At 58.0% G+C, this 18,169-nt stretch overlaps 1 protein-coding gene across 1 annotated transcript; it reads left to right on the top strand.

Annotated features, from left to right (window-relative positions):
- Positions 1-237: 237 nt before the first annotated feature.
- LOC120613096 (glycoprotein Xg-like) lies at positions 238-17,183 on the top strand. Its single transcript, XM_039875721.1, has 10 exons — positions 238-295; positions 1,806-1,847; positions 3,673-3,696; positions 6,324-6,380; positions 9,363-9,428; positions 9,927-9,971; positions 11,555-11,617; positions 14,439-14,480; positions 15,362-15,397; positions 16,987-17,183. The coding sequence occupies exons 1-10, from the start codon at positions 238-240 to the stop codon at positions 17,157-17,159; spliced, it is 606 nt and encodes a 201-aa protein (XP_039731655.1). The 3' UTR covers positions 17,160-17,183.
- The last annotated feature ends 986 nt before the right edge of the window (positions 17,184-18,169 follow it).

Raw genomic sequence — 18,169 nt, 5'->3', positions numbered from 1 at the left:
GCCGCCCTGGAGGGCAGGCGTCCGTCCGAGGAATCCCAGAGGCCAACACCTCCTCGTGTCCCCAGTCCCTGAAACGGTGACGAAGTGCACAGCAGGGAGCAAGGAGGGCAGGTTGTTCCCCGTAACAGGAACTGGCAGGAGCCGGAACAAAGAAGGAGTGGGGGTCCCCCAGACTCAGAGACGGCCTCTCCATTTGGCCTGTGATAGTACCAGCTTCTGGCCGGCCGACGGGGGCACATGCGCCTCCGGGTCCCTGCTCTGTGGTGCTTCCTGGCTCACGGAGATCCTGCCCGGGGTGTGTCCACTGTGGGGACCCAGGTCCCTCCATGAGGAGCCCAGAGCCTGGCCGTGTGACACGCCAGTGGGGGCCACGTCTGGGGCTTTGCTGGTCGCAGGCTGCACTGGGCGAAGCTCCCTACAGGCGGGCACACGTGTGAATGTCATGTAGGGACCTAGGGTACAAGGGGCGCCTCGGCCGGCCACAGGCAGCTTCCTGAGTCAGGGGGCTGGGACTGGAGCAGGGGGCACCCAGCGGTGATTCTCACTCTTCGAAACATAGGCGCCGGCATGGGGCAGGGCGTGGGCGTGAACCCCACCCCGTGCAAACTGACGGTTCCTTTCTGAGACACGCCAGGGTGCACCCCAAACACGAGGCCTGTGGACAGACGGCAGACACAGAACGACACGTGACGTGCAATTCCATTCATGCCAGAGGGCCACGGATGGGACAGGGTGGGGGGCCAGTGGACGGCTCTGCTTTTGGGGGGATGAGAAGGAGCTGGAACTAGTTAGAGGTGGGGGTGACAGACACAGCGAATGTGCTGAAATGACGCTGAGCCGTGCCCGTGGCGTGGCCGAACCGTGCGCCCTGCAAACTGTATCTCAGGAAAAGAGATGACATTGTACCAGGTAAATGGTACAATGGTGCAAATGGTACCCGCGGGGCGCAGGTTTTCGGCTCCATTTCGGTGCTGGGGGCAGCGGAGACCGTGCGGGGGCGGGAAGCGTCAGGCCGGGCAGGAGCGCGGGTCGGTCCAGCCCCCGCCCCCCGCCCCGCGGCTCCTTAAAAACACGTTTGTAATGCACCGAGATAAAAGCCCCACGCACGGAGGTCAGCACGTTCGGCGTTTTAAAATGAGCAGAGCAGGGCGCTTCTGCTGCGTGCGCGACGCCTCTGTCCCAGCAGAGCGCTGGGCCCGCAGCACCGTCCCTGTCAGCGGCCCCGCCCGGCCCCTGAGCCACCCGTGCGGCCCCTGAGCCATCCATCTGGATCCTGAGCCACCTGCCGGGCCCCTGACCCATCCGCGCGGCCCCTGACCCATTGGTCTGGCCCGATCCGCGCCGGTAGAGAGGCCTGAGCCTGCTGCCCGCGTCTCTGCACCTTGCGGGCTTCCGTTTCTTACGTTGAAGTCAGAAGCGCACGCGGGCTCACGCGTCGCCTCCTCCAGGGAGACCTCCGGGACTGCCGTCGCCCCCGGGACTGCGTGTCCTGGGGAGGCAGAGGCAGCTGGGATGCTGGGGGCGCGGGGCGCCTCCGAACCGCGATGCAATCATCTTCCTTCAGGGGCTGCGCCAGGAGCAGCCGGCAGGGGAGGAGGACGGCTCAACGTGGTGCGGCCAGGGGAAGGGCTTTGGGACCGGAGTGCCAACATTACCGTGGGGCCTATTTTAGCAAATGCCAGGGTACTGGGAGTCACGGCAGCCTGGGGGGGAAGCCTGGAGAAGGAAGGCATGGGGGGGTGAGGTGGGGGGTGGCGGACCAGCCCGTCTTCCCGTGTGACGTGTGTCCTCTGTGCTCCCAACAGGTCAGGGCGACTTCGATTTGGCCGACGCGCTGGACGACCCCGGTGAGTGGCCGCGATGCGCGGGGAGCTCCGCTTCCGCCGCCCCGTGCCTTGCAGCGTCCGCGTGGCGCTTGGGGGGGGGCGGGGCCGGTGACAGCGCTTCTGGGCCCTGACCTGTTTCCCGGGGTCCCGTAGGGTCCCCCGACAGCCCCTTTCCCAAGGAGGCGCCGGCGCGCCCGCAGTGGCCTGGATCTGTGCGTCTGAGCGACCCCGGGCGGGGGGCGCGGTCTGCGCACGCGCTGGCGGCTTCTGCTCTTGGTCCTTGTCGCCTGGTGCTGGGACCCAGCAGCTGAATCAGCCGAGGGCCTGGAGGACCGTGGGCGCTGAGTCCCCAGCCCAGCCGGGCGGAGGGCACAAAGAGAGCGTCCTGCACTTGGGGACAAGGGTCTGGAGCTGTCTTTCCGGAGAAGGACGGGCTTTTGTCAGCTCAGAGAAAAGGTCACTGTTTGTGGCCTCGGCGGCCACCGCTGGTCACTCAGGGCAAAGGCTATGACGCTACGGGGGAGAAAGTGACAAAGGCTTGCGGCCGCTGGCAGCCGGACCGCAGAGGACAGCACTGGCCTCCACGCCTCTGCCCGCTGGCCCAGGCCACCGCCCATCACGGCCACCGAGGAGCAGGTGGCACATTCGTGCGGGTGCCGCGGGCACCCCTAAACCAGCCCGGGACCGCGGAGACACGGCCCGGCTCACCCCGTCCGCTCGGCCGTGGGAGCAGGGCAGGGACGGCGTCCAGCGAGGTCCCCCGAAACTGGGTGTGAGCGAACAGCACGGGGTGCGGACGGACAAGGAAGGACGTGGCCGGGACGGAGCCCTGCAGCTGAGCCGGACGGCCAGGCCGCGGGCCAGGGGGCTGCATCGCCTCGGGCGTCCTGATTGGCCGTCGTCACCGGCGCACGGAGGAGCTGGTCCACGGCTGGGAAGACACTCGAGAGCATTGACGGAGGGGACTCGAGCGAATCCTCGTCCACCAACGTCCGCAGCAGCTCTGCTCAGAGTCCCCGAGAGCTGGGGACAGCCTAGTGCTGGGTGAGGAGTGACAGGCAGGTGAACCGTGGTCCAGCCGCTCGCGGGAATGTGACGCAGCCCTGGAAAGCGACGAAGCCCGGACGCTCGCCATGGCGTGGACGGACCTTGAACACACGATGCTCAGCGCACAGACGGCAGGCAACGTCCCCCACGGTCACTGTGCGCCCTGGTCAGTCCCCACGCTCCACAGCCCGGCCGCCGGAGCTGCGGGCCACGCTCTGCTCCTCCAGCCCTGTCCCCACGACGTCCACATCCAGGGAGACCGCCCTGGACACCCTGCGGTCACTCGAGAGGCCGCGGGGGTCTCCGTGTGCCGCCGTCTGGCTCCGGCAGCCCCTCCGCAAACGTTTGTCGAGTGAGCGGACACAGCGATGGAGGAGACAGAAGCCTCGCTCTGGAGCAGGAATCCCCCGTCCACCTCTGCTCCTTAAGCCTCCTGGGCGCTCGGGACCCGCGGCCGCCTCCACGGTGCCCGACGCGGCAGCTGCACGGCCACTGGCCCTCGCTGCTCTCGGCACAGTCCAGGTTCCCGCAGACGTCACGGTCTCTGTCCCCCGCCTCCCGGGCGTCATCGCTCACAGGTGCTTTGTCGCGAGCCGAGTCGACAAACCCGTCGCGGCTCCGGCAAGGAGTGGCTGGCACGCGTGTGAAGGGCGACTTCTTCCACTTTGTTTTCCCCCTGAGTACAAAAGGGGACGTGTGTGGCTGTGCATTTTTAGGGCGTCAGATAGTCGCTTCGGGAAGGGTATCACTGCTTCTCTGGTCCATGCTCACTGAATGTGTTTTCCCTCCTTGTTCACAGAACCCACCAAGAAGCCAGGCTCAGGTGAGTGAGGGGGCCCTGCGCACGGCTGAGGCCCTGCCCTGCTGAGGCCCTGGGGGGTGGCATCTCAGGAAGGGGTGGGGCCTGCTGGGGGGCTCCGGACTGGTAGTGTGGAGGAGGTAAAGCGGTGGCCACTTAGCAAGGGGTAGAAGCAAACCCTAGTCATCGAGGACACGCAGGGCAGAATCACAGTGCCATGTCACCGCGTTCCTGCTGGGGGGGCAGGTGTCAAAGACATGGCAGGCGTCAGCAGGGATGTGGGGAACTGGGAACCCTCACGCCTTGTGGGTGGGAGTGACACGCGGGCGGCCGCCGTGCAAAACACGGCGGCAGGAAACTAAAGCAAAGTGACTAAGTGTTCACGGTCCGGTCACTGTCGCCTGTGGGGGCGGAGCTGTGACGAGGAAGCTCGCTGTGAGCGCCTCGGAATGGAAACGTCTCAGAAATATGTAAAAAGAGGCGTGAATCCCCGTGGATGCGTTTGGGAAAGTTGCTGAGAGTCGCTCTTGAAAGTTGCCATCATGAGCCCCCACCAAAAAAATGAAAACACATTTGTGACTGCGTGGTGAGCGAGTGAATTGCACTCACTCTGCTGGCTGTTGCACGATGCAGACAAACGTCACGTCACCGTGTCACGGGCCCGGAACAGATACAGTGTCCGACGTCACTTGCGTCTCCATAGAAAATGCAATCGGTCGTTGCAGTCAAGAGAGAGAGACCAGCAGAGTAAGAGTGTGTGGAGTGTGACGACATGCATTCGATTAAAAAAAACAAAAAACAAAAAAACGCACCGAAGACATGACAAACCATGTACCGACGCGAACGTTCGTGGGCACGTTTTTAAAAAATCACTTAGCACAGGCACCCAGCGAAGATAAAAAGGTGCTTCTGTCTTGTTCTCTGTGGGACAGGTAGGGTCAGGGCTTAAAGGGCTCCGGGCGTTACTATTTTTAAGAGGAATGAAAAATAGTTACAAATAGAGAAAAAACAGTTACTTGTTATCTGAGATTTTTAAAAAAATTCCATGCGTTTTTTTGTTTTAATTTGCAAGCATAGTATATTCATTTAGCCTGGCAGTAGTTAAAAGTGTAGGAAGCCAGCGAGTTTGTCATAGGCGTGGGGACCCGGGGCTCGATAACACGTCGTGTGGAATGACCAGCTCGATGACCGACGTCAGCACCGATGATACGTGAGTTTTGGGACAAAAAGGAGTTTAGTTTTCCCTGTGTTTCCCTTTGGGGTCACCAGCCACCAGCATCGCAGGCAGCTCTACCACGTTCTTGCCATGACAGAGGCTTCTGGGAATAAAAATGACACTTGTGTGTGTGTCTGCGTACGTTCATATATGTGTGTGCGCACGTGTGCGTGTGTGCATATGTGTGCATGCATGTCTCTGTATGTGCGTGTGTGCATGCATGTCTGTGTGCGCATGTGTGTGCATGCATGCCTGTGTCTGTGTGTGCATGCATGTCTCTGTGAAATCCAGTGTGCGCATGCGTATGGTCCTCGTATTGCGTGCATGTCCAGGTGGTAGCGTGGCGTCTGTGTGCACCTGCAGCATATATTCATGTGACATGCTGCACGATGTATTGTCCAGGGCATGCGTAATGTGCATAAATGTTGCAAAGAACGTGATATCCAGGCAGGCATAAAATACCGGTAGTGTGCGATTGTGTGCATGCATCTGATGTGCATCATCTCATCCCAGTGTCGGCATGTGCATGCGCATGTCTGTCGTGCATGTCACCAGTCCAGGTAATGTGCGCATGGTCTCGCGTATGTAAGCATCACGTACGTACAGGTCCATTTTCACAGTAAAATGGTCCGTTACGGTGGTAAGCATGCGCAATGGTATTGTCTGTGCCGCGATCCAGGAAGATCCATATTGCGTATTACAGGTGGTAATGGCATGCGCACGCAGGCGGCGTCGATGTGTTATTTGCAGCGCGGTGCGCATGCATATCCAGGTATGAATTGTGCAGTGCTGCGCATATCGTGTCACGATGTACAGTATGGTGCGACTGCGCATATCTGTGTTGGTCCAGATACGCATGTAATGGTCGCGTTATTATATCTGTCCAGGGAAAGGCGCAGTGCGTGCATGTGTACGACCAGTGCTGCATGTGTGCGCCGCGTAGTGTCTAATAATGTGTGCCAGTAAAGGCAGCAGTCCTTGTGTAAAATATGTAGCGTGCGTGCTGTCCAGTGTGGTGTCAGCGTGTGTGTCGATGGTATTGTCCAGCGGCGCGTGCATTGTCGTAGGCGCGTAAATAGTAAGCTGCAGTAAAATATGATGATAACCAGTATTTAAGCGTAAAGCGTATACCAGTGCGCATGTCTGTAAAGCATGACGTCCAGGCGCGCCAGCATGTCTAATGTAGCGTGTGTCTGACATAACCTCACGCTGTATGTGTGCGTGCATGCGTGTGCATGCGTGTGCGTGCACGTGTGTGTGCTCTTTAGGTTCTGACATGCATCTTCCAGTGATTTTTAGCCGGAGGCGGGTGAGCCACAGCACTGTCCATTTGTAAACTGTAAAGCCGATGGTCACGGGGACGAGTGTGCTTTACAGGCTGCTTCTAACGGGAAGATGGTTTTCTCATCTAAACTCAGCGTCTCCTTCCCCGCAGGTCTGTACCCGAAGCTGAAACCCCATCAGCCGGAGCCCGGAAACCCCGACAGCGGAAGTAAGGGTGCCCCGCGCTCAGCCCCTTCCCTCCCCGTGGGGTGGGCCACGCTTGCGTTTTATTGACCGGTTTTCGCCTCACAGACGTCACTGCCGGGCGGGTCCAGCAGATTCTGTCCCCTGTTGCTCTCACATTCAGAAAGTGCAGAGCCTGCCAGGGTCGAGGTTGGGGACGGGGGCGAGGTGCTCTGTCTCGATGGGTTATTGTGCCGAGGACACACGCTTTGCAGTTCTTCCAAATAACCAGCCCTTCCGTGTGACAGAGGCCAGGGCATCGTGCGTTTTAGGTCACTGGTCCCCAGTTTTTCCATTGTTTGAAAAACAGGGCAGACGCTGCTCACAGGGATTTCTTTACGGGGGGAAAAAAAAGGAGAAGTCTCGTGTGTATGGGGGGGGGTGGGGGTCGATGGCCTTTGGGTGGAAAGTCCGGGCTTGGTCATGAAGTGGGACAATGTTACCGGAGAATACATGACAGACTAGCGTCGGCTGCGGCTGCCAGGCTGGGGCTGAAGGCTTCCATGAAGCCCTGAGGCCTGCCTGGCTGCAGATAAGGGTCACTCGGAGGTGACGACTCAGTCCTGGGCCGTTCCCACCTGAGAAGCAAGCCCCAGCCCAGCTTGACCGGCATAGAACCCAGTGCATGTAGGGACCGCCTCCAGTTCCCCTCTCGTCTTCCATGGCAGCCACGACGGCGTGCCTCCCCGATCAGCCCGCCAGAGAGGAGTTTGCTTTCTCCGAGCTACGTTTTCTCATTGTCCTGACCAATGAGGCTGGTCAGTTATAAGGTGTCGCGTCTCCTCCAACGACATTTTGGTGTAGTTTTCTTTCCTCGCCTGAAATTTGAGGATGCCAGGGGAGTAGGCTGAGGCGGGACAATCTGGATGAGTTATCTGAGACAAGGCAGATGACTAGCTCGTGGTGACATGCCGACGGCCCAGGGTCTGACTGCCCAAGTGAGTGCCCGTGTGGGACCAACTCCCGCTTCTGTGCTGCTGAAGATCACAGGGCAGAAGACAAAGCCCCCAGTTTGTTTCCACACTTTGCTCAGACTGGCAGGGGCGGGCGCCTCACGAAAGGCCACACTCGTGTCTGACGCAGGGGAGGTGCCACAGCCAGCGGACGAGACTCTGAGCTCCTTAGAACTCACTCGCGGGCACCGGTATCTCTTGAGTGTGGGGTGTCCTGGAACATTCCGTCGAACGAGGAAGCCTGCCGTGCATAACCAGCGTTCAGACAGACCCTGCAGACGGAATGTTCTACACGTTTCCGCCCTGTCTCTGTCCAAGGTCCCGCCCCTCGGTGGCTTGCTAGACAGCTGGTGGGTTTGTAGACGGCTGCTCTGCAGGAGGAAGTCTCTTTAGGGTGGCCGGGGGGCGGGGGACACAAAGCTGGTGGTCCTCTGTCTTAGAAGCACACACGGAGGGGCCTAGGACCACGCTCACCGCTGTCTGGTCCTACTCCAGTGTGGCCCTGACCCCACAGGACCCCTGAGGACACAGACACACACAGAGGGACGAGCACGTGGGGACACGGGGAGGGGACGGCGTCCACACGCCCAGGAGAGAGGCCCCGGGAGGGACCGGCCCTGCCCACAGCTGCATCTCAGACCTCAAGCTCCAGGCTGTGACACAATGTATCTGAGTGGTTTAAGCCGCCCGGGCCGGGCACTCTGTTACGGCCGCCCCGGAAACCTCGCACAGGAGCAGTGGTCAGCTTCGGTGACGCTCCCTAAACCCACCAGCCTATCCGTTCCTACCCTCTGAACGGCGTCCAGTTTGGAAAGACACTGTATTTCGATGCTCGGTTTCCTTGGGAAGTTGGGGACAAACTTCAGAACCACGAGGAGGTCCCACGGGAGGACGAGGCGGCCTGGCCTCGGAACGCCTTCTGAGCAACGTGTGCTCCGTGTCCAGATTTGGATGATGCCCGTGTCCTCGGCCTGTCGGAGAAGGATTTTGAGCACAAGGTCTGGCTCTGAAGCGCAGCGGGTCCCCCAGGAAGTCTAGCCAGTTGAGGCGCCGGCTGTGGCCAGGGGCGGACGGTCACTGAGTAGGGCAGCGGTGACAGACCGAGCATGCTTCCTGCTGCCCCCAAGACGCCATAAACGCCCCCAGTTCCATACCTTAAACACGTTGGAAGACTCTGTTTGCCGAGGTGCCCGTCCTGAAGAAGGACTTAGAGCATAGAATTCCTGGGATTTTCCGAGAATTAAAGTCGTTCATTCTCTGACGGGCTCCTGCCAGGTCCCAAGGGCCAGGTCAATGGAATATAAAGTCTCTGCAGAAACACGTGCCATGTCCAGCCACTGGGGCCCGGACGCTGGGTAAAGGGCTCACCTTGCTCACCTAACTCCAGCCGTTTCGTTAGGTACAAAGGTCATGAGATCGGATGTGAGAGGGACGAGATGTTCGGCAGGTGACAGCTAGGCTGTCAGGTCGCCAGGAGTGTGCAGCGGGGCCGGGGTCCGGGCGGGAGGGGCGTCCTGGGCGAAGGCCCTGGGGACGGAAGCTGTGCTGAGCTTGAGGGACAGGCAGAGGTCCTGGTGGCGAAAGCCGTGGACCTGCCCGGCGTCACGGAAACTATAAGACGCCGTCCACACGTGCGACGCGTCTGCCCGGGTGCTGTGCCCGGCTGCGGGGCACGGTCCTCGCCTTTGCGGTCACCCCGGAGACCTGATGTGGACAGTCGCGCGTCCTCACTGTGAATTTCAGGGGGTCCCTGAGCCTCTTGCTGGACGAACCAGGCGGGGGGAGAGGGAGTCTGGGCGCCAGGATGAACGTCTGGTCTTTTTTTTTTTCTTTTTTTTCTTTTTTTATGAAGCTTTATATTCACAGCTTCTCAGTAGCCCGTTTTTAACAGAACAAGCAGTTTCACGGACGTCGTGGCCGGCGGACGTGCCCAAGCCGTTACATCGTCGTGTGTGTGGGTGTTCTTTGTGGGGCGGACTCCGTTTCCCTAAAATCACGGTGCGATTTCCCTACAGATATCTACCCGAGGCCGAAGCCACCAGCCCCGCGCCCGCAGCCCGGGATTTCGGACAGCGGAGGAGGTAGGGCGGCTGGACGCCGGGTGTCCCGCAGGCGCGCGGGGCTCAGCGTGCCATCTCGAAGTTCCCTCCCGGCGCAGGTTCTCCTCTAAGGGGTCGGCTCCCCACCAGCCCCCCGAGCAGGGGATGGCGACAGTGAGCTCCCCTTAAAATGCTCCACACCCCAAACACATTTTCCGTTCCTCTCCGGGAAGGCGCATCTTCGTCCTTGGTCACCTGCTTTCGTGTGGGTGTCGTGCTCGGTTTGTTTGTTTGTTTTTTTTTAAGTATAGCTGACGAGCAATATTATGTTAAGATGAGGCCAGGTGCACAGTACTATGGATTGATGACCCCAGAACCTCAGCCCTTCCTGGCACCGCAGGGGGTTGTTACAGTGTTACTGACTCTGTTCCCCGTGACTGTTTGGTGACTACCACTGTGTCTTTGCTTCCCCGTTGTGACCGGCCCCAGCCTCCTCCCCTGTGGGCACCGTCAGCTTGTTCTCTCTGCTTTACCCGACAGGTTACGATGATGGCCGCTACCCGCCCAGGCCCAGGCAGCCGGCAGGTACGTGCGGGCTCCTCTGGGGGGTGGGGGGGCCGCGGTCCCCAGTACACGCTCGGGCAGTGGCTGAGATGCCACTGAAAAGTGATGGCTGTCTCTCTGTGAACGTCTACGCATGTATGTGTGTCCATGTGTGAACACACACCTTTATACACACACTGAAATACACACCTTTATACACACGTGTGTGCACACTTGTCTTTACAGATGTGTGTGTGTGTATACACCTTGACATAGCTATGTCTTATATCTTTTTTCTAAAATCTAATATTTCTCGTGAGCTGCAACTGCCACATAACATTGCGTAAGTTTAAGGTGCACAAAGTGTTCATTCGATACATGTAAATATCTCACTGTGAGGTGACACCTGCATCACATCACATAGTTACAAATTCTTTTTTTGGTAGAACAATTAAGATCTAGTCTCTCTATACACTTCTGTATGTCTACCTTCATATATGTCCTTCTGTGAGTATATACGTGTACATTTGTGTTTCTATGGGTTTACACATACGTATGTATGTACCTTCCATAGGTTCATATTTAATTATAAGCAACATTATGCAAATAATATTAAGTAAAGCATGGAAGGTTTATACACATGTATCTAGGCAATAACATATCTTGATACTTATTTCCATACCTTTAACATATATACAAACGTATCTTTATTTGTGTATGTACAGTTTTTTATAAATGTATGTTTTCATTGTATCTTTATATTGATGTATATATACCTTTATCTATATACATATACCTTTATAGATGTCTGTGTATATTTATATGTGTATGTATATATACTTTTATAAAATTATGCAGGTATACGCCTTTATACAGGTTTGTGTATATTTGTGTTGTATGTTGCTATTTATATACTTTTATATATATGTATGTATATATGCATGTGTTTATATACGTACATATCTGTATATATTATGATACATTTTACATGAGTCTATATACACTTTTTTGTATGCACTTATGTACATCTTTAAATATGCGTGTATACATTTGTATATTTTATATACCTTTATATACCTCTATTTATGGATGTACATCTTTGTATCCATAAATATGTACCTTCACATATTCTGTATATGCCTTTATATATATATTTGTCTATATACATATATATGTCCTTACACACACATGTATATACATATGTACTACTTTAAACATAACTTTCTCTCTGTACTTGGACTGTGAAAAGCTGCAAAGAATCTTTGCACGTGAATAAAAGTGCAGGCTGCTGGGAGACAGGCACACGGGGCTGGCTCGGCGTGTGACACGCCACGGGGCCTGTCCCGTCTCTTGAGCTCTGTGATTTTATTGTAGAAGGGTTAGAAGCGTTAGAATTCTGAAGGCACAGAATTTCCTGCAGGGCTCCAGCTCAATGCGCCTCTTCCCATGGGGGACCCGTGACTTGGGGTGGCCCCTTGAGTGTCCCCAGGGGCCCCCCGTGGGGCACTCCTTGAGGTGGCTGTTGGGCACGGCCGTGGTGCCGGCATCGCTGACGCAGGCGACACCTGCTGGAAGGCCGTGCTCTGCAGCTGCAGGATCCCCCAGCTTCACCCTCTCTCCCACAGGAGGCGGCGGAGGCGGCGGAGGCGGCTACTACCCCAGTAACGACGGCTACGGGAACTCGCATGGTACGCCCAGCGCCTGTCCCCGTGGGCGGCGGGCGGGGCAGGGGGGGCACTTTCGAGCTCCTACGTGCCTTCCTCACCACCACCCCTCTCTGGGGGCTCGGGTGCCGGCGCCCTGTCTGCTGGTGTCGGCCTCCCGCACCCCGTCTGCCCTGGCCGTCTGCTCCTCGTCCACCTGCTCGGCGGGAGCCCAAGTGCTGCACACACGCACCTTCGTGCAGGAGCAAGGAAGCAGCAGCGGGCACTGACGCTCAGCGAGAGTGAGCAGCCAGCACCCCGAGGATCCGGTTAGGCAGCTCATGTCTTCCCAATGGGCGAGGGAAACGCTTCAGGCCCGGGGGGGCGGGTACACATGCTGCGAATCATTCTTGTTGACATGGGATTCGCACACGCATTCTGCTGGGGTCGGCTGTGCATAGGTCACTGGATGGTCGTATAGATTGCAGAGTGACCATTCCAGTAAGTGTAGTGAAATCCATTTACTGTGTAATATAAAGAAATAGTGACACATGTAACTATAAAGACGTGATCACATAGTCGCAACTATAAAGAAATAATCGCATAGTCGCTGCTAGAAAGAAACAGTCACATAGTCGTCACCATAAAAAATGGTTACATAGTCGCAACTGTAAAGTAGTTACATGGTTGAAACTATAACGAAATCGTTACAAGGTTGTAACCACACATAGTTACGTAGTCATAACCATAAAGAAAATGGTTGCATAGTTGTAACTATAAAGAGACAGTCACATAGTCGCAACTATGAAGACATAGTGACGACGTTTTTTTCCTGGTGATGACGACGTTTAAGGTTGAGTCTCTCGGCAGCTTTGAAGTGTGCACAGCAGTGTCATTACGTGCAGAAAGCAATATAGGGTCAGCCGTGGTCTCCAGGCTGCGTATTACAGCCCCGCCCAGCAATCAATCTACGGATTGATTTCAAAGCATTATGACGATGCTGACGACACTTATTTGCTGTTCGCCATTGATTAAGAGCTTTGTACGTCTTAAAGTGAATATGGTTTTTGGTTGAAACCAGCATGTGCGTGGAGCTTTTCCGAGGCGGGCAGCTGTCCTTGGAAGGCGGTCACGTTCCCTCCCTGACCTCTGGAGTGGGGGTTGCTACACCCGGTTGCATGCAATAAAGGCGAGCTCACTCGAAGGGCTGGACATGGGTCAGCATCTGCGTGGCCCCGTCCCCGTGACTGTGTCCCCATAGGGGGCACGAGGTCAGGAAGGACGAGAGAACCCATGGAAGGTGATGGCTGAGTCGGTCAAGGACCATCTGCTTCCACCTCTGCGTGCTCATGCAATGCCCCCTCATGCAGGCGACATTTGTTTTAAGAGCCACGGCGCGTTTGGCTGGGAGACGCCCCGCATTGGTACAGCCCGGGAAAGGCCCGGCTCACGTGCGCCTCGCCCCCTACGCCTACGTCTGTGGGGCCTCTGCCTCCGCGCAGGACCCTCGGACGGCGTGTTCCTCTGTTCTTGGCCAGATTCACGAATTAGAGAGACGTGACTCGTCCCACTGTGCTCCGGGAGCCGTGAGACTTTCTACACGTGTGCCCGGGAAATAATTCAGGTCTCTCGTCACTTGGGGACCGGCTCCCCGGGGGATAAAAGCTCACCTGTCAGGATTGTCCGTGATACTGAGGACGAAACTCCCACAAAACATGCCGTGTGGCGCTGGGCTGGGTGAGTCTGCGACTCAGCCAGCGGGTCAGCCCTGAGGCTGGGCTCAGGCGGCACTGGCTGAGTCTCCCGGCCTCTCCCTCCAGGTGACAGAACGTGTCTGGCATGTTCCCTTCTCATGTGGAATCTGTGCCGAGGGCGGGGACAGCCAAGCAAGGGCGTGTCCTGCGTCTGTGCCCCGTCCTAGTGATGGGGAAAAACGTTTCACGCAATGTCTTTGGAGCTGGCTTTCCATGACCAGGTTTTTTGAAGAGCCATCGTTTGATAGTGCTCGGGTTGATGTAGCAAAGTGACAAACTGGGCGGCTGAAACACCGGAGATTTATGTGTCCGAGATGCAGCTGTGGGCGGGGCCGGTCCCTCCCGGGTCTCTGTCCTGGGCGTGTGGACGCCGTCCCCTCCCCGTGTCCTCACGTGGACCCTCTGTGCGTGTCTGTGTCCTCGTCCCCTCTTCTCATAAGGACACAGTCCTGTGGGATCAGGGCACCCCTGGTGACCTCGTTATACCTTCACCCCTCTGTAAAGACCCATCTCCACATCCAGCCATGTTCTGAGGTCCTAGGGGTGAGGACCCCAACATACGAACTTGATGGGCCACGATTAAGCCCCTTTACTGCCCGTCGTCCTGTTGACAGAGGCGGTATGTTCACTTACCCCCCGACATGCAAGGAACCCCTGCCCAAACCATTCCACCTCGAACCCAGCGAAGTCGGCCCCGGGCTTTGTCAGGAGGAGATCACAAATGTTCCCCACGCCTTGCTGTCCGGACGTGGCAAGGCATTGCGGGCATTTCCGCTCTGTCCCTGGGTGAGGTGACGCTTTGGGCTGCGCTTCCGTCAGGCTCTGCCACGTTCTCTTCTGAGGGCACAGAAGGGGGGGCTGCGCTCAGGCCGAGTCGCACCCCACTGTCAGCTGACGGACACTCGACGTGGCCCGGTGCGTGCTCTCGAGGCCGTGAGCAGGGCCTTTCTCATGGGGACCGTCCCTCGCTTTCGCACGGGGACACAGTCGAGGCCTCTACAGCCTTGTTCGGCCTCCCGCTGTGGGCTTGGGCTGCCCGGGGTGCCCTCGCCTGACCTCACCTGAGTCCCTGGGCATGAACGTCCACTTCACATGCTGTTTCTGTCCCGCAGGAGGAGGGCGCTATAGACCCAACTCTGGCGGATATGGTCACGGTAAAGCGGTTCTTTCTTAGAGGCCGTGTGAGCAGCACGTGTCCCGCTGGACAACTAATCGCCATGTGGCCGCCGCGGGGAGCTTGTCCTGTGTCCTGCATGCTGACTAACTGACCGCGGGGCTTCCCGTGTGTGTCCTCGTCGGCCACCGAGGCTGGAGGTGGCATGCGGCATGTGCTCAGGCCTTGCTGTGTTGAAAGGCACTATGACCTGTTTACAGGTGTCACTGGGTGTGTATGGGCACACACAGCTGTGTATGTGTGCACACGCATGCGTCTGTGTGCATAGACACACACATGGGTGCACATGTGTTCATGGATATGCATGCGCATGTGGTGTGCCAACACCTGTTCGCACATGCCTGTGATTGTACGTGCACGTATGTGTGTGCATACACGTGCACATGTATTTTATGTGCCGGCATGCATACATGTGCACGTGCACACATATGTGCGAAGCTTGTGTACACACCATGCACACAAAAATGCACGTGTGCATTGCATGTGTGTGGAGGCGTGAACGCGTGTGTGTCTGTTCCCATGTGCAAACGTGGTCGCTTGTGTTTGTGCCTGCATGTGTGTGCACGTGTGTGCATATGTGCATGTAGCCGTGGGCTTGTGCGCATTGCACTTCTGTGCACACGTGTGTATATTCAGTGACCCCGAATGTAAAAGCACCTTCCCGGTCCCCATCACCCTCCTCGCCATGACGGGCGTGTCCACAGCCCGCCTCCTGCCTGCTGAGCCCCGTCCGTCCCGCGGGTGCTAAGCTCCGTGGGAACCCGCGTGTGTCTGCTGTGCTGATCGCTGTACCCCCCACCCCAGTGGGGCACCCACACGCCCTGCGGGATCCCTGTCTGACTCTGTGCTTGTCCCCGACAGGTGGAGGCGGGTACACGACCTACGGCGACCCTCACGGTAACCGACGCCAGCGTCCCACCCCGTCTCTGCGTCCCGAGGGGGCGGGCGGGGCCGTGGAGACCGTGCCACTCGCTGTGGGGCCCACCGCTGCCTCGGGGCACACACGGACCGTGCCTCTGCACGGGGATCCTGGGCAAGGCGTCTGCCGTCCGGGCAGGACCAGCTCCGTGGGCTCGGGGAAGGAGAGCCGAGTGTGGACCTGAGGCCGATGGCCCCTCGTGGCCACGGAGCGGAGCTGGGGTCTGGGACGTGCCGTGGGGGCAGCGTCACCCCCATTTCAGTGACCAGTGCTCACGTGAAGCCAAGAAGGACAGGAAGAAGGAAGTTCCGTCTGAGAGGAACCCCCCAGTATAGTGCCAGCTCCTGTGTGGGTCACAGAACGCAGGGGACAGCTCAGCTGGGGACTTGGCTCACGCGGTGCGGGGAGTTTGTGTCCCTGCCTCTTAGCAAAGTGGCAGCTCCATTAAAGATGAGAGAAGCCGGTCCGCCCAGGCCGAGGGTGACCGTGATGCAGGGAAAAGCGAGGGACCGGAGTGGCGTCCAGCCTGTGCCCAGGCAGCGTCTCAGCATCGCTGTCTGCGGGGCGTCTGATTCCCCGGAGACGCTGTGGCTTCTCGGGTTCTCTAGGGCAGAAGCTGGAGGTGGGAGGGGTGAACACGAGACCAAAGTCCGGCTCTGACACGTGGTCGGATGGCACATTCGGGGTCTCGTAGCCAGACGCGGGGAGGCAGCCCCGGAGGTGACTGGAGCTGCATTAGGGTGTGGGCGCTGGGGCTGGACAGACGGGGTGAGCGTCGAGGGCCGTGCGCTGTTCACGCCGGATGGGAGACACGACAACGCACGTGGGTGGGCCGCGCGGTAACTAGACTCCGCGGGTCACAGCGGCCGTAAAGGGCGACCGTGCCTCAGGACGATGGTCGTGGGACTCGGCCACCGGCTCAAATCGGCCCCAGCTCTCGACGGGAGACGCTGCCGGGCCAAGTGGCAGAGAGCGTGGTGCAGGGGTGCAGGGGTGCGGAGCCTGCCAGGTGGAGGGCGGGGGGCCCGTCACCGTCCCATGGGGGAGCAGGGTCTCACGGCTCCAACCCACCCGGGAGCCTGGTTCTCAGAGGGTGGGTCACCCGCGGCACGTGGCCCGGTCCCTTCACACGGCGTTTCGCTAAGAAAGCACATTGGCGCCCAACGGGCACCTGTGTCCGCAGCCCCGCTGGCTCTGCATGTCCCGTGCGACCACGTGTCGGCGCTGTCTCCGTGCCTTTAGGCCGACATCGTTTTGGGGGGGCACGAGTCCACTCCACGTCTGGAAGGGGGCGCATCCATCCCACGGAGCGCGTTTTTAAAAAACCGCATTCGGAGTCTCTGCTGAGCGAAGCTCCGCCCTGGAGGCTCTGGGCGTCCGGGGCTCATCAGCTTAACACGGGGCAAAAAGCAAGAATCATTTCTGTGAGGCTGACTCTTTAGTTCAGCCTGTTTTCTGTGGCTCCGGGGTGGGGGGTGACACGCGGTGGCACTTCCTTCTGGTGAGCGGCTGGCCCTCCGGCCGGCCGCCTCTCCTCAGCCGACCTTGCTGTTCTTGACTCTTGCAGGCAACACGGTGGCGAAGATCGTCTCCCCGATTGTATCGGTCGTGGTGGTCACGCTGGTGGGGGCCGCGGTCAGCTATTTCCAACGCAACAGGAGGAGAAATTGTTTTAGGACCCACGGCAAGTTGTGCTCTAAATATTTCGCCTCCCTCTGGTTATACACCCCGATAAAGTGATAAAGACACTTTGTGGGATCCTGACCCTGCCATGGAGCCGCTTGCATCATGAAGGGATGTTGGGTCCGGGCTTTGGGAGGAACACGGAGGAACCTCACAGAAACCAATGCACGTGTTTCGACAGGATGTGGTCGCCCTTCCGCTCATTTTTAAAGCAGTTTCCTGATCTGCACGGTTCGGTTTAACGGCCCTAGAGCTGCGATATAAATTACTTGCAGTCAACTTACCGAAAGCATGATGGCCCGAGAGGGAGCACAGAGTGCGTTCAGCTGAATAACAGGTTTGTTTCCGTTGGTTTACGGCGACGTTTTCATCACGAGGGACTCGGGGGGAATATTGGGGTCGACCTGGAAATATCTCCAGCCATCTCCCAAAAGGAAAAGTGAAAAGCACTGGATCGTGAATCTTTCTGTCTAGTTTGCAGGCCTCAGGAGACGCTTCGGGGGGGCCACCGTGGGTTTATGGTTCCATTTCGGGGGTCCAGCCTCCCCGGTTTGGATAGTCACCCCCCATTATCCATCCTTGGGTGCATGCATCCTGGCTGCTCATGCGTGAATTTCCTAAAGACCTCTCCAGAGGCGGGGACAGACGACGTGTTCCAGCCACAACGGCAGCTGGAAACTCGGGGTGTCCCCAGGCTTGGTCCTGAGTCCAGGCCTGCGTCGCTCTGCGGTTTGGGGGGGCTGGGCCCACACGTCCCCTGTGGTGGGCGCAGGGAGCTGTCAAACAGAGCACTCTTCTGATGCTGTTTCTTTAAAGAATTCACGCAACTTCAAAATCATAAACCTGCCGTGGCCTCCCTCTGCCGGTGGGTGCTGTGGCCTCCCTCTGCTGCTGGGTGCCGTGGCCTCCCTCTGCTGGTGGGTGGCTGGTACTGACCAAGCACCCCGGCGGCCAAGGCTCGGTCTCCATCACACCTGAGCTCGAGAGTTTGTAAGAGAAGAGAATGAGAAACATGATAACCATAATGATTCGCTGGCCAAGTGCAGCCTGCAGGCTGGACCCTGTTC

Source organism: Pteropus medius, unplaced genomic scaffold (assembly GCF_902729225.1).
Source record: "Pteropus medius unplaced genomic scaffold, Ma_sr-lr_union100, whole genome shotgun sequence".
NCBI lineage: Eukaryota > Metazoa > Chordata > Mammalia > Chiroptera > Pteropodidae > Pteropus > Pteropus medius.
Note: the sequence above shows the minus strand (reverse complement) of the source record. Positions and strands in the feature narration are given on the sequence as shown.